At 38.9% G+C, this 15,017-nt stretch overlaps 1 protein-coding gene across 1 annotated transcript in view; it reads right to left on the bottom strand.

Moving 5' to 3' along the window:
* Positions 1–2,095: 2,095 nt before the first annotated feature.
* MYO3B (myosin IIIB) overlaps positions 2,096–15,017 on the bottom strand; it is a 485,789-nt gene continuing 472,867 nt past the window's right edge. Inside the window, exons 35-37 of the mRNA XM_031651705.1 lie at positions 4,783–4,889; positions 4,364–4,410; positions 2,096–3,535 (exon numbers count right to left, since the gene is read on the bottom strand). Of these exons, the coding sequence (XP_031507565.1) occupies positions 3,397–3,535; positions 4,364–4,410; positions 4,783–4,889 (293 nt within the window). The 3' untranslated portion in view covers positions 2,096–3,396. The remainder of the gene's footprint in view (positions 3,536–4,363; positions 4,411–4,782; positions 4,890–15,017) is intronic.

The following is a 15,017-nucleotide window of genomic DNA, read 5'->3' as shown; positions in this document are numbered from 1 at the left end:
AAACTAGCTGGGTGTGGTGGTATATGGCTGTAATCCCAGCTACTCAGGAGGCTGAGGCACAAGAATTGCTTGAACCCCAGGAGGCAGAGGTTGCAGTGAGCTGTGATTGTGCCACTGCACTGCAGTTGGAGTGACAGAGCAAGACTCTGTCTCAAAAAAAAAAAAAAGTTTTTAAAAAAGTGGATGAAGGCATAATATCTGCAAATGATCAAAATGGAAGAAGCAGCAACTCAGAATATGAACACTAAATGTCTGCAGTGGAACTTTTAAAAAATGTTCTACTCCCAGAATCATTTATGTTTGCCTTGACATTATTGCTCAGTCTGCTGGTTTTCTTATTTTATTTATTTTTATTTTTTTTGGACATGGAGTCTTGCTCTGTCGCCAGGCTGGAGTACAGTGGCGCGATCTTGTCTCGCTGCAACCTCCACCTCCTGGGTTCAAGCGATTCTCCTGCCTCAGCCTCCCGAGTAGCTGGGATTACAGGCATGTGCCACCATGCCTGGCTAATTTTGTATTTTTAGTAGAAACGGGGTTTCTCCATGTTGGTCAGGCTGGTCTTGAACTCCCGACCTTGGGTGATCTGCCTGCCTTGGCCTCCCAAAGTGCTGGGATTACAGGCCTGAGCTACTGTGCCAGGCCAAATCTACATTTTTCATAAGGGGGAGATTAAATATTGTCTAAAATGACAAATCAAGAAGATAGAAGCAAATTATTCAGAGGCACGCTAGCAACCATTAGAGGAATTAGAAATAATTTTCAAACAATGATTGCTTCCTGGAGAGACGCACATAGAGAAGACAACTGCTCTCCACTATAAACCCTCTGGACTATTTGATTTTTGTCATGTGCATATTACTTTGATAAATCTAATGAAAGTTACAAGATTCCAGGTTGCATCATTCTCATCTACTAGGTTTAAGAATTGCTTTTTGAGGCAGGGTTCGGTGGCTTATGCCTGTAATCCCAGCACTTTTGGAGGCTGAGGTGGGCGGATCGCCTGAGGTCGGGAGTTTGAGACCAGCTTGGTCAACATGGAGAAACCCTGTCTCTACTAAAAATGCAAAATTAGCTGGGTGTAGTGGCACATGCCTGTAATCCCAGCTATTAGGGAGGCTGAGGCAGGAGAATCCGGGAAGTGGAGGTTGCAGTGAGCCAAGATCGCGCCATTGCACTCCAGCCTGGGAAATAAGAGCAAAAATCTGTCTCAAAAAAAAAAAATAGCCTTTTGAGTTTGTGGCACTGTGACTAGCCCAAGAATAATGTCTACAGTCTGTTTTCTCTGTACTGTGACTGAAAGTGAACATCATTTCTAGAGTACTCTTAGGAGTACAGCTGTATTAACGACTTAACTATGCAGAGCTTCTGGATTATGATTCCACAGTTACTTCTGTTTTCTTTTTAAATTTATTTATAGATACATTTAAATGAGAAACAAGCCAGGTTTAGAATTACATTGTGCATGGACAAGCAGGGAGTTATGAACATTTCCATTCAACAATTTGAAAAGCAGTAATATTATCAAACCAAAAGTAGACAATCGATAAAAGTGAAACTTCCAAAAGCACTCATATATTAATAGTAACATGAAAAATTTATATATTCTATGCATTATGTTTTAAACTATAAAATAAAATGTATCCGCATTTTTCCTGCTCTACTTACTTATCTTATAAACATTACCTTTTGGGTGAAGTTCAGCTATTGAAAAATTGGCTATATTTATTTCATTTTCTTATAAAATTACAATTTCTGAGATCTTTAAATGCCTCATTTCATTATTTATCTCCATAAAAGGCCTGTTAATGTGTTCCCTTTCAAAACTCTGAAGAGATTTTCTTCAAGGTTATTTCTCTCAAAATTTAGGTATTTTCTTACATACTATCTTTTTTTTTTTTTTTTTTTTTTTTTTTTGAGACAGAGTCTTGCCCTGTTGCCCAGGCTGGAATGCAGTGGCATGCTCTCAGCTGACTACAACCTCCGCCTCCTGGGTTCAAACTATTCTCCTGCCTCAGCCTCCTGAGTAGCTGGGATTACAGGCACACGCCACCATGCTGGGTTAATTTTTGTATTTTTTTTTTTTTTTTTTAGTAGAGATGGGGTTTCACCATGTTGGTCAGGCTGGTCTCGAACTCCTGACCTCAGGATCTGCCCATCTTGGCCTTCCAAAGTGCTAGGATTACAGGCCTGAGCCACTGCACCCAGCTTTTCTTGCATACTATCTACCACATATTTTTGAGTAAGAAAAATATTAAGAACATCTGTTCTAGAGAAAGGGTCTTATAGGGCTTCTTTGTTTTTGATTACATCACACAGCAGTTTTGTCATGTTTTATATAAAGCAGGTGCTCAAAAAAGTTTGTCATATTGAATCATATTGAGTATTATCTAACATCATTACAATAGAATTATCCAAAACGTAGTGAAAAATCAGAGATTATAGTGTACGAATTGAAAGTAACGTTCCTGTCAGATATGCTTGTGTAACTTAGTTAAGTCTTTCCACATAGTCTACATTCACTAGGTATCCCCTCTGCGAGGCCCTGTGCTAGGCTCCGTGCACACAAAGATAGACAATATCAAGTCCTTCCACCGTAGCCACTGAGAGCCTCATGGAGATATTTGACAAGTGAATGGAGAGTTACAGAATAAAGTGACCTGGACTTTCCGTGTCACCAAAGTGACAGGTCCAAACTTTCCCTCTCACTCCTTTCTTTTCACTACCAAAGTAGTGTGGGTGTCTTGGCAAGGTGAAATAAAGAGGCAAAGGCTTTCTCAGCATAATAATTAACAAGAGAGGGGTTAAGAAAGCTGAAAGATTTAGGCCTCTCTGCCTAAACACAGGCAATTATCCTGTCCTAGGAGATCTTGGGGCCAATCCTCCAGGATGGGGCACTCAGCAATGGAGCCCTGACTCTAGGGGAGGTGGGAGTGATAGAAAAGCCCAGCAAAGGTGGGAGGGTGGAGAAGAGTGCAGGAAAGGGACTCCTGGGTCTCCACTGGGGCAGATTCTGAATGGATTGAAAAGTAACTTGATAGCAAAAATCAAGAAATATTATCAGTGTCCATGATTAGACTGTGGTGAGACTGTCTGTTATCTTCCTAGACACTGGGAGCATGAATGGCTGTTTATACTGTTGTAAAGGTGTTCTCAGTGACCCACAGGGACTCATGGGATGGGAAAGGAAGGGAGCGCCCAGCTCAGGCTGCACAACAGATGTGGGAGAGTGGTAGAGATAGGATAAGATGTTTTGGAATCTGCAAGTTGTTCAGTAAGGCTCAGGCATGGACCATATGGCCAAAGAAGCTGACCCCATGTCAGTGCTTACTAATGCAAAGACAGTCGATTACCATGAATGTTACTACTCTGGACAGATTTGGGGTTAGGAAGTACAATTCAATGTTGAGTAAAAGAGTCTCCTTTTGAGGATGAAGAAAAAAAGGAAGGGTGGGCTGAGTTGTTCTCCTCAGGGATGCAGTCCACTGGTGACAGAGATTTGTAATATTCATCTTCCCCATCAAGTACTTTGATTTGGCTGCAACAAAGAAAACAACAGGATTTTCAACAAAAAAAGAAAACAAATGTTACAATCATCACTGGGGAAGCTAAAGTCATGCGAGTAGCTGGAACAGGGTTGGGTTCCAACACTGAAGGGGACGGACAGCTTAAGTGGTTCAGGGTCTCCCAGTACAGAGGTACTAGGGTCTGATCTACGAAGCCCTTCACCTTGGGGTCACGCACTGATAATGGGTCTAGTTTTGCGGTGTCTGGAAGTTGTGGTCATATTGCAACTTGATTTATGGGATTGAACTCTCTGTCTCCATCTGGTTCCCTCTAGATGAGAAAGTTTTCCTCCTGACCTCCTCCAATTCTCTAATTATTACCGTTATCTACTTCATTGCTATTCTCAGTTGAGAGGCTTACAATCAAATGAATGACAAATTCCTTACTATCCTCTGTCTAACCAGTGGGGCATGTTTCTCTTTGTGCATGTTTTAAGGCCCAGAGGTAGGATAATGTGGAGGAAGTGGCCTATTTGTATTACGTAGAGTGCTCTTATTTGTGGAAGGAGAGTTTTATATAACCCACTACATGTCTCTAATTACGAAGAAAGTACAATTCCCCGGAATAATTATGAGAAATAACATTTGCCCTTAGGTGACAATTTCAACCTTTTTGGACAGAATAGATTCAAGTTTTGTATACTTGCTACTGTGAAAAGTAATTTCCAATGTCAATAAGAGTGGCAATATCTGGATTGCATATTTTTAGAAGCCTCTCTGGAAAGTTTTGCATTTTCTGTAATATCACAAAGGACCCCTTCTGTTTACAGTTGCTTAGAACTAAGAAGACAGATATTTACCCAAGTTTTCTTGGCTTCCTCTTGCTCCCTTGATATTCTAGAGTTCCCTGTGGAGAGGGCCAAGAACACACAGTCAAAGCAAAGCAGCAAGTCGTTAATTTTTAATTCAAAGTGATTTTGTGTTGAATGCAAGCAGATGCTGATAATATCAGAAGTCACAGCATAATTTTTTTGATCAAAGGGCTCAAGTGAGCCTGATGAAGCATGCATCTTGCTCGTCTTTGATAAACCACATCAATTATTCACCGTGAAGGCAGACATCCTGACATGAAAGCAACAGATAAAGAGCCTAAGCACATGTTCAAGACGAGAGCATGAGGGGGGGGGTGGGGCTGCAGGGGCTGGAACAGGTAGTAATAACAGAATTATTAACTGGAAACAAAGCCAGTGAAACAGCTTTATGGCCACTTTGAACTCACATTTAACTGGTTATAGTACATAGTGTCCTCAGGGCTACTCAGCATTTTGGGCTGCTGACATCGTCGGCGAGGTGTTCGTTGCTTCTGTGCGAGACCATTTTCTGAACCTGAAAAAAGATAGCAAAACTTTGCTGTAAACTGTCCCAGGTGTTGGGAAAATTAAGTGAAAAATGGCTCTTCACATAAACGCACTTAGTAGAAACTGTGTTCTATTTTAGTGGGCATATTAAAAGCTTTGCTAATGTTAGGAGAAATGCCATCCTAAAAAATACACACAGATTGCTAAGTGTAAACAAGGGCCACTGTCCGTAACTTCGCATTCAGCTTTCTGATCTGAATCAGCGGTCCGGGGTGACAGAAAGCAAGCTGGTGTTTCCACATTGGTGAAGTATAAGTTGGTGGTCAGCCTTTATAGAGTAGGGTGCCCTTAGTGGGATGACTGTGTTAGGACAACCAAAGCAATCAGGGATGGTTTGCACCACATCCTGCAGTGAGAGTTCAAAAACATCTGGAGCACACATACTCTTGGGGAGATGAGAAGCAAACCTTTTGGTGGGATATATTTTGGGGGAGAAAATGGCTTGAGCTAAAATTTACTGAAAGGCTTTGAACAATACCACTGATGCATGCAGTTTCTGGAGGTAGTGTAAAAGAGAAGGAGAAAGGATGATTGCATGATTACATGAAGCAGTCTCTCCCTGTTTGTCCTGATTTCAGAACCCTGGACCAAGAGCACATTGGAGATTAAGAAACCATGAGTCAGAAGAAGTCACAATTCATCTCCCTTCCAAGCAAATGATTTTACGGATCTACTGTCCTTTCGGCTCTATATCTGAATCAGGACTCCGCAGTTCTGATTTCCTGGCAACACACACACACACACACACACACACACACCCCTGTCGTAGAATATTGTCCATGAATATTGTTGTTTAGAGAAAAGCATCACTATCCTGGAGGACAGAGTGTTTATTATAAACTCTTCATTAAAAAGAGTTGGGGATTTTACTTGGAATCATATTTTAACTTCACCAGAGATTTCTACAATTTAAAAAAATTCTGGGGGAATTTTAGAAGTAGAGAGTGACTTAGCAAGGTCCATTATTAATAGCAAAATATCTGTTCCCTAAGTATAAAGTTTTGTATCTTGATTTTTCTTGAATTGGGACACAGCTATATTTGGACAAGACTATCAGAATCCAGCCTAGCCAACATGGTGAAACCCCATCTCTACTAAAAATACAAAAATTAGCTGGGCGTGGCAGCAGGTGCCTGTAGTCCTAGCTGCTCGAGAGGCTGAGGCAGGAGACTTGCTTGAACCCGGGAGGCAGATGTTGCAGTGAGCTGAGATTGCATCACTGCACTCCAGCCTGGGTGACAGAGTGAGAGACTGTCTCCAAAAAAAAAAAAAAAAAAAAAAAAAGACTATCAGATCCATCCATTCTAAATACCCATTTTGTTTTTTTTTTTTCCAGAAAAGGAACTGAGGCCCATAAAATTGAATGGCTCATCTCAGATCAAGTGGCCAGGTAGTACCCAACCCTAGATTTCTTACTTCGTGTTCCAATAGGGTTTTTTTTTTGTAAATTTTTTTTTACACTATAGCATATGATCCTTTTTTGTTTTTGAGATAGTCTCGCTGTTGTCCAGGCTGGAGTGCAGTGGTGCGATCTCTACTCACTGCAACTTCTGCCTCCCAGGTTCAAGCTATTCTCCTGCTTCAGCCTCCCAAGTACAGGTGTGCACCACTATGCCCAGCAAATTTTTGTATTTTTTGTAGAGATAGGGTTTCATCATGTTGGCCAGGCTGGTCTCGAACTCCTAGCCTCAAGTGATCTGCCATCCTCGGCCTCCTAAAGTGGTGGGATTACAGGCGTGAGCCATTGCACCCAGCTTATAGGATATTGTCTTTCTTAAGGAGAAACATTTTTTAAAGTCTAAGGTCTAAGTAAAAGTAAGCTCAGTAAAAAAAAGTATATATTATATGATATACTATATATAGTATATGCTATATATCATATACTATATATCATATATGATTTATATACTATATATCATATATGATTTATATTATATACTATATATCTATAAAATGTGATATATACTATATATTATCTATAAAATGCTATATATTATATACTACATAGTATCTATAATATGCTATATATTATATATCATATATTATCTATAATATGCTGTTATATACAATATATTATATACAATATACTATATACTATATATCATATGTAACATGCTATATTATATACTGTTTTACCTATAAAATGCTATGTATTATATACTATATATTATCTATAATATGCTATATATTACATACAACATATATACTATATATCATATATAACATGCTATATATTATATACTATATTACCTATAAAATGCTATATATAATATACTATATATTATCTATAATATGCTATATATTATATACAAGATATATATAATATACTATATAGTACATAAAATATACTATATACTATATGTACTATATATTATATAAATTTTTTGAGACAGTCTCACTCTATCGCCCAGTCTAGAGTGCAGCGGCACGATCTCAGCTCACTGTAGCCTCCGCCTCCCAGGTTCAAGTGATGCTCCTTCCTTAGCCTCCCAAGTAGCTTACAGGCAGACACCCCCATGCCCAGCTAATTTTTTGTATTTTTAATAGAGATGGGGTTTCGTCATGTTGCCCAACCTGGTCTTGAACTTCTGACCTCAAGTGATCTGCCCACCTCGGCCTCCCAAAGTACTGAGATTACAGGTGTGAGCCACCATGTCCGGCCTCAATGAAAAATATTAATTAGCATAGCAAAACAATGTTGCTTGCAGAGGGTTCCAACAGCCTTAACAGACATTCTCATCCACCTCTTCATGATTACTGTGCAGAGCACAGGAATCTAGCCTGTCGTGCTGGCAAGGTTCTCAGAACACAAAGAACACAGCAGTTCTTTCTGATGGTTCCAACACACCTCCTCCTTGTTTGCTTTGTGAAGTCCATACTCTGCAATATGGTAGAATGTGAAGCTGTGAGTCCCTTTTGTGTCATATCCTTTCTGATTTATAGATCAATGAAGAGAAGTGTCCTTAGGTCAGGCTGCTGGTGTGAAGCATGCTCTGGAGGTCTGACATCCACTCTCCCTTACACTTTCTAATATGGCAGGAATTCCATCCATGGTAACTCAAAAGACTGATCTTAAGAAGTTTTTGGGTTCAGCTAGAGTTCAGCCTAGTTCAGCTGGACTTCATGTTTATATAGTGTTTACATTTTATCAGAGGTTTTTATTTATATTGTCTCAACTGGTAATGCTTTATATACATTATGATTTTCAACTTTTGTTCTTGACGAACTTGCTGTTTCATTGGCTTTTTTTTTTTTCCTGATTCTTATAAGGAATTAAGTTATTGGATAGAATGTTCTTAATTTTAATATTTCTCCCATTACTTAAAAACAACTGTTGGTGTCTAATCTTACGGTTTCTACACTATACTAGAATCTGGTATAAGCTAGTTATCTGATTTAGCATCAAATTGTAATTTTCATTATTTTAAGTTTAATTTTTCCGTATTTCACAATGTTCAGAAAAGAATGCTGTAACTTCCAGGTGCTTTGCCATTACAAGAAATCTGAGTGTCACTGATATAATGATCCATTGTAAGCAACCAAATAAATAATTGGGAAGTAGATCGTTGTTTAATAAATGCTATTGGAACAATTTAATAGCAATATGCAAAAATATAACTTAAATACAGACATATTAACATTTATCCTATATACAGGGTACTTTGCTGGATTTTGTAGAAAATTCAAAGAGAAATAAGACAAAGTCCCTGTTTTCAATCTAGTAGAGGATGCTGTCTTAAGATGTTAAGTGATTAGTGATTTCTTTAAAGCTGTTTAAGCTAGTGCTGTTGGACTCAAATTGTTTAGTTTTTAAAATTCTAAATCCTTTACTCTTCTCAATATATTTCTTGATTCTCACAGGCCACAATAAATTTTAGATGAGTTATATAGTTGAGAATTTTAAACATCTCCAAAAAACTTTAGAAAGAAATGAGATAGACTCTCTCAGCTGTATAAGAAGATGCTAGTGACACGCATGGGTTTAATTATATTAAAGTGTTCCATATGATGGACAGTAACAAAACTAAGATGAAAGGAAGTACAACAGAAAGATAAAAACAATTAAAAGATATATACCCATAAAAGTTACATCCATAATGTGGAAAGGCTGAGGCAAGAGACAGAGAAATATAGTTAGAAAATGAGATACTGAAAAATGTTGAACTATCCTGACAAACAGCTTCAATTTAACAATTACTGCTGCTTCTCTATTAATTCATACACCAAAAGGTTAAAAGACAATGTGGGAGGGGCCCCAGAGAAACAGCAAAATCCATAGGTTCCCCGCCTCCTGAAGTGCAACTTGGCAATAAACAGAGCTGGCCGGGCACGGTGGCTCACACCTGTAATCCCAACACTTTGGGAGGCCTAGGTGGGCGGATTGCTTGAGCTCAGGAGTTCGAGGGCAGCCCAGGCAACATGGCAAAGTCCCATCTCTACAAAAAATACAAAAAATTAGCCAGGCATATTGGCATGCACCTGTGGTCCCAACTACTCCGGAGGCTGAGAAAGGAGGATCCCTTGAGTTCAGGAGATGGGGGGGTTGCAGTGAGCCGAGACTGTGCCTCTGCACTCCAGCCTGGGTAATAGAGTGACACTTGGTCTCCAAAAAAAAAAAAAAAAAAAAAACAAAAACTAAAACAAAACAGAAAAAACCCCCAGAACTAAGCAACTTGTTCCAAGGAACACGTTGCAATGAAGTAAACCAAAAGAAAAAGAAACAATTTGTATGAAGACAGACATAATAACACTTTTTATAGCAGAAAAAAGCTAGAAACACGATACATATTTAATAATTGAGAAGACATTAACTCAGATATAAAAACTGTTGAGTCACTGACAAAGCAGTGATAAATGTGTATGATGTTGACAGAAGAAAATTCAAAACTTGGAAAAAGAAGTAAAATACAAAATAACATACAGCACATTGACTAAATCTATGCATGTACATGCATTGAGAACTTTATCATAATTTTTCCCTTGAAAATTTAAATATTAAAAAATCAATAAGGCACATAGTACCAAAATTGTTAGTTCTTTGCATATATGAAGAAAGTATAACCAAAAAAGGCTAAATTCGTAAGTGGCAGAGTGAAAACTTGAACCCTGTCTTTTGACTTTTGGGCCAGTTTGCATTAAGATATAAAACAATATGGTTATTGGATAGTTACCTAGTTCATTTGATTAGTTTATGTAGAGAAACTGGGCAACTCAAGTTTGAACACTCACTTTTTTTTTTTTTTTTGAGACAGAGTCTTGCTCTGTTGCCCAAGCTGGAGTGCAGTGCCACGATCTTGGCTCACTGCAACCTCCACCACCAGGGTTCAAGCAATTCTCCTCCCTCAGTCTCTTGAGTAGCTGGGATTGCAGGCGCCCACCACTGTGCCTGGCTAATTTTTTGTATTTTGAGTAGAGATGGGATTTCACCATTTTGGCCAGGCTGGTCTCGAACTCCTGACTTCAAGCAACCCACCTGCCTTGGCTTCCTAAAGTGCTGGGATTACAGGCATGAGCCACTGCGCCCGGCCTGAATATTCACATTAAATGTGAGCTTTTACTTTGAGGACCATAATGCTCATATTCTGAAAGTGGCTTGTTACTACCTTGCATAGATGCCCGTGAGACAAACCAAACTCTCCACTTTGTGGTACATTGGCAACTACCTTCTTACTGTGCTTTTAAAGGTATATTATGTTAAGAACACCAGTTTGCATTTAAAATAGGTCTCTTTCCTTTTCAAGAATCTTTGCACATTCCCCCAGCCCCCTGCCCTGCACCTTCTGATTTCATATTTTAGATCTTTAACACATCTTTCTCTTCTGAATTGTTATAGAATTTTATAATAAACTGGAGCTAAATCTGTCAGAAAATGGAAGAAATCTGGATAGCATTTCAGGAGCACTGGCAAATGCATACTCCTTACTTCCTAATCCCAAACCGGCACACTGGGCTGCACACATGCCCAAGCCCTTGGTGAGAGTTAAATAGCTGAATTCAGTCGATCTGCCACATAACTTCAAACAATTGGTTTGTAAATTTAATTTTTCTTTTCTCTTTATTGAACATGCAGGTATATTCAAGCTAAAGTTGCCAGATAAAATGGAGGACATGGCCGGGTGCAGTGGCTCAGCCAGGTGCAGTGGCTCATGCCTGTAATCCCAGCACTTTGGGAGGCTGAGACGGGCGGATGGCCTGAGGTCAGGAGTTCGAGACCAGCCTGACCAAAATGGTGAACCCCTGTCTCTACTTAAAATACAAAAATTAGCTGGGTATGGTGGTATGCACCTGTAATCCCAGCTACTTGGGAGGCTGAGGAAGGAGAATCACTTGAACCCGGGAGGCAGAGGTTGCAGTGAGCCGAGATCGCACCATTGCACTCCAGCCTGGGTGACAAGAGTGAGACTTTGTCTCCAGAAAAAAAAAAAAAAAAAAAAGGACACACAGTTAGATTTGAATTTCAGATAAACAACCAATAATTCTTTATTACATCCATGAAATATTTGACATATTTATGTTAAAAAATGATTGGTTATTTATCTGAGATTCAGATCTAGCTGAGTGTGCTGCATTTTTATTTGTTAAATCTGGCAACCCTAATTCATGCACAGTTGTAAGTCACAAATGAGGCTTTTGTCTTCTTCCAAGGTTTCAGAGATGAAGAAAATGTCTTCTTCTACTCCATTTAACTTGCTGAGTTGTAGCTATTTTGGCTACAAATGCCCCCTCCTACACTGTCCTCTAAAACTTAATGTTTCAGTTTTCATCACCTGCTACAGATGTGCCAGTTCTGGTAAGTTTCCTAGCAAGATTGAAGGAAGGGAAGGACAACTTCAAGGAAGGGCAGGATGGGGCATGCAGCCCATGTATTCCCCAGCTTGGTGGGGCAGAATGGGTTCTCGACTCCTGAGGAATGGGCAGGCAATGCACAGGGGTCCTAGGAAGAAAGAGAGAGAATATCCTGGGAGAGCCATAGTCCCTGGCACCCTTCTGTGGTCCCTCATCAGGCATAGATACTTTCTGAGCAGTGTGATTGCTGATCTGATTGCCATTTTGTGGATGAGGCGTTCTCAGGTTCATTTGCCAAATGAAACATCCCCTTTAAACAAACAGAGTGTTCAGTGTTCTAGATTTACAGATGGCAAATCCTATATGAGGTTATAAGCTATACCCCTGGGGCATTTAAATAGGATTAGAGTTGTGCAATTAATTTACAGGGCTCTGCTAGCTCTGTGCATAAAGGGAGGTGCGTCACTCCTCCGACCAAGGTTCTCAGGGTATTTGGAGGTGACAGTAACCCAGCTGTCAGCTCGACAGTCTTTCTCTTCAATGAGGGTTGACCATGCGCATGGTACTCCAGTGGATACTCCCATGAAATAGCTTCTGAAGACATGACCTGTCTTTTCTGGTTCTGTGTCTCTTCCCCTAACCATTTCATTTTTACATAGCAACTCTTGTTTTGCAAAGTACTTTTTATTTACTTCATCTCATTTTAGGAAGGCCGAATAACCCTAAACAGATAACAGAGGCATAGTGAGACTAAGCGATTATACAGTTAGAGGCAAAGCCCAAATGAGAGTTCAGGTTTTTCAAATCCAACTGAGTATTTTTTTTTACATGATACCAGTTGTTCAACTTTTAAAATACTAATGCCCAGGTCAAGGCCTGGACATCAAAATTTTTTTTTTTTTGAATCTCTTTAGGTGGTTCTAATGTGTAGTCAGCGTTAAGAACCACTGTGCTTGACCATATTAAATCTTTCCTTCCCAATAAGAACCATATCACCAGAAAGTCTACCAATAATCTACATCACCTTAGAAATGAAGAAATGAATTGTAATCCCCTTGCCCCTCATACGCCTTGAGGCATGGACTATTTCAGGGATGCTCAGAGCCTAACAGATCCTCAGGTTATTGGAGACGGGGAATTATGCCCTGGTGGCTCAGATTTCCAAATTTAAGTCATGTCACGGAGGATAATTCTCTGTGGTCTGGCTCCTTGCTTTTATATCTGAGAGGTCTGAGGCCCAAGGAGCTTAGGCCCCTAAGTTATAACTCAGGATTCTTGATTCAAAATCCCAGGGCCTAGGCTATGGCCTCTATTATCATGCTTGTACTTTTGCTGAGATGTTTTCGTAAGTTTTCACTTCACCAAGTCTAACTTCAGGAGGAACTAAGGAATTCAGTGGGCTTTTGTAAAACACATACACACACAACCAGAAAGAGAGATTTTCTCCTGGGGTGCATGTAATTCAGATCCTGCTTTTTAAGATGAAAGGAAAGCTACAAATTTTCCCACTTGCCATGTTATGTCATGAACAATCTTCTTCAAAATTGCAAAACTGCTACAAAGAAAACATCCCTGAGTTAAATTAGTGCCTGTGGAAGATGCTGGAGTTATAAATTGTCTATGTGGAATTTTCTACTTATTAGTTAAGGAGGTGGCAATAACTTCCCCTGAAACCAATAGCTCAGGGCCCGGCACACTCTCAACAAATGATGAATGAATGAAGAATGAATGAATGAATACTGACTATTCACCATTCTCATTAAGATCTCTTCCATCTATGTTGCCTATTCTTTGGTTCTGACTGTTAATTGGGATGTTTTTGTCCAGGCTTCCAATAGGAAGAGGGTCTTTCCTATCCTGGGATACCTCTGGGGAAACTGTCCCGAGATGTTTCAAAGAGGTAGACGAAATCAGTCTCTAAAAGCAAAGTTCCTTAGTATTTTTATTATTGTTCTTTCAATATCTTTATAGGAATATGTATTTTTTTAATTAAAAAAATTCATTCATTCATTTAATTTGGGTTATAGCTTCCCCCCCTTAACAATAAAGTCATAAATATTTTTCCATTCTATTAGGCAACTTTTGAAATAGTGTGTTTCTTTTAGAGTTACTTTTTGAAAAGGTAATAAATGAACCTAACGTTCAAATAAGTTAAGCAGTGAAAAGTTTGTCTTTTTTCCACACCCAATCTCATTCCCACAATAGTAGTAACTGCTGAGACAAGTTTCCAGACATATCTTCTTCCAGAGATAGTTTAAATGGCACCATTTCTAATGGTTGCGTGGCATTTCATTTTATGGATGAATCATGATTAATTTATATAATTTCCTATTTTGGGTATAGAAGTTGTTTCCAATGTTTTTCTATAATAACAGTGCTTTGAGGAACATATAGTTTGGTCTTTGACAAATGCTCATTATTCCTTAGGATAAATTTCTAAAAGAAGAATTACTGGCCAAAGGTATGCATATTTTAAAAACTTACGATTTTTCTTTTCCAATTGCCATCCAGAAAGCATGCAGCAAAATACACTTCTACCACCCGTACCTATATTACCCATTTAAGCAGGCCTTCACCAGCATGAGATGGCTCTTAAGAAAAAGTCTGACAATATAATAGGTGCAAAAATAACACCTCATTTGTGTTTCTATTTGCATGTCATTGATTATTTAAAAAGGGTGAATGTTCCCTACCCTCCCAGTTTGTTAGCCATTTGTGTTTCAGGATTCCTCTTCAGTTGGAAATAGCAGCAAAGTTCATAGGTCCTGGGTGCATATAAAGTGGATGGAACAGGTTGTTGTCAGTCTGTTGGAGTAGGATGGTAGATGAGCAGTCCCCTTGGCTAACAGGTGTGCATATGCCTATTTTAAAAATTAGCATGTTGTAGGGGAATATTTCTCAAGCTTTTGTCACATATCTACCTATTAGGCATTTTTCACTATATTCACCTGTACTATTTATTATTTAATATTTAAAAATTCAACTGATTTTTTTTGCTTAAATACATTTCTTTAAAACTGGAACTTCATTCACCACTGTAAATGGAAAACATGTCATTTGCCATAAATAGAAGCGAACTATATAGTAAATACAATGAAAATGAAACAGTATCATCACACTTGTGCTAGATTCCATTTCCTATAGAAGGTTCTGGGTTTCTTAAAAGGTTTGTTAAAAAGAGAGATGAGTAAATGTGAGAGGAATTTAAGACATACTAGCACCACTAAGACTTTCTCCTTAGAGTAATCTGGAGGATTTAAACTGAGAATTGAAAAAAGAGTAACTTTCTTTTACATAAGAAATCATGTAA

This window comes from Papio anubis, chromosome 10 (genome assembly GCF_008728515.1).
Source record: "Papio anubis isolate 15944 chromosome 10, Panubis1.0, whole genome shotgun sequence".
Lineage (NCBI taxonomy): Eukaryota > Metazoa > Chordata > Mammalia > Primates > Cercopithecidae > Papio > Papio anubis.
Note: the sequence above shows the minus strand (reverse complement) of the source record. Positions and strands in the feature narration are given on the sequence as shown.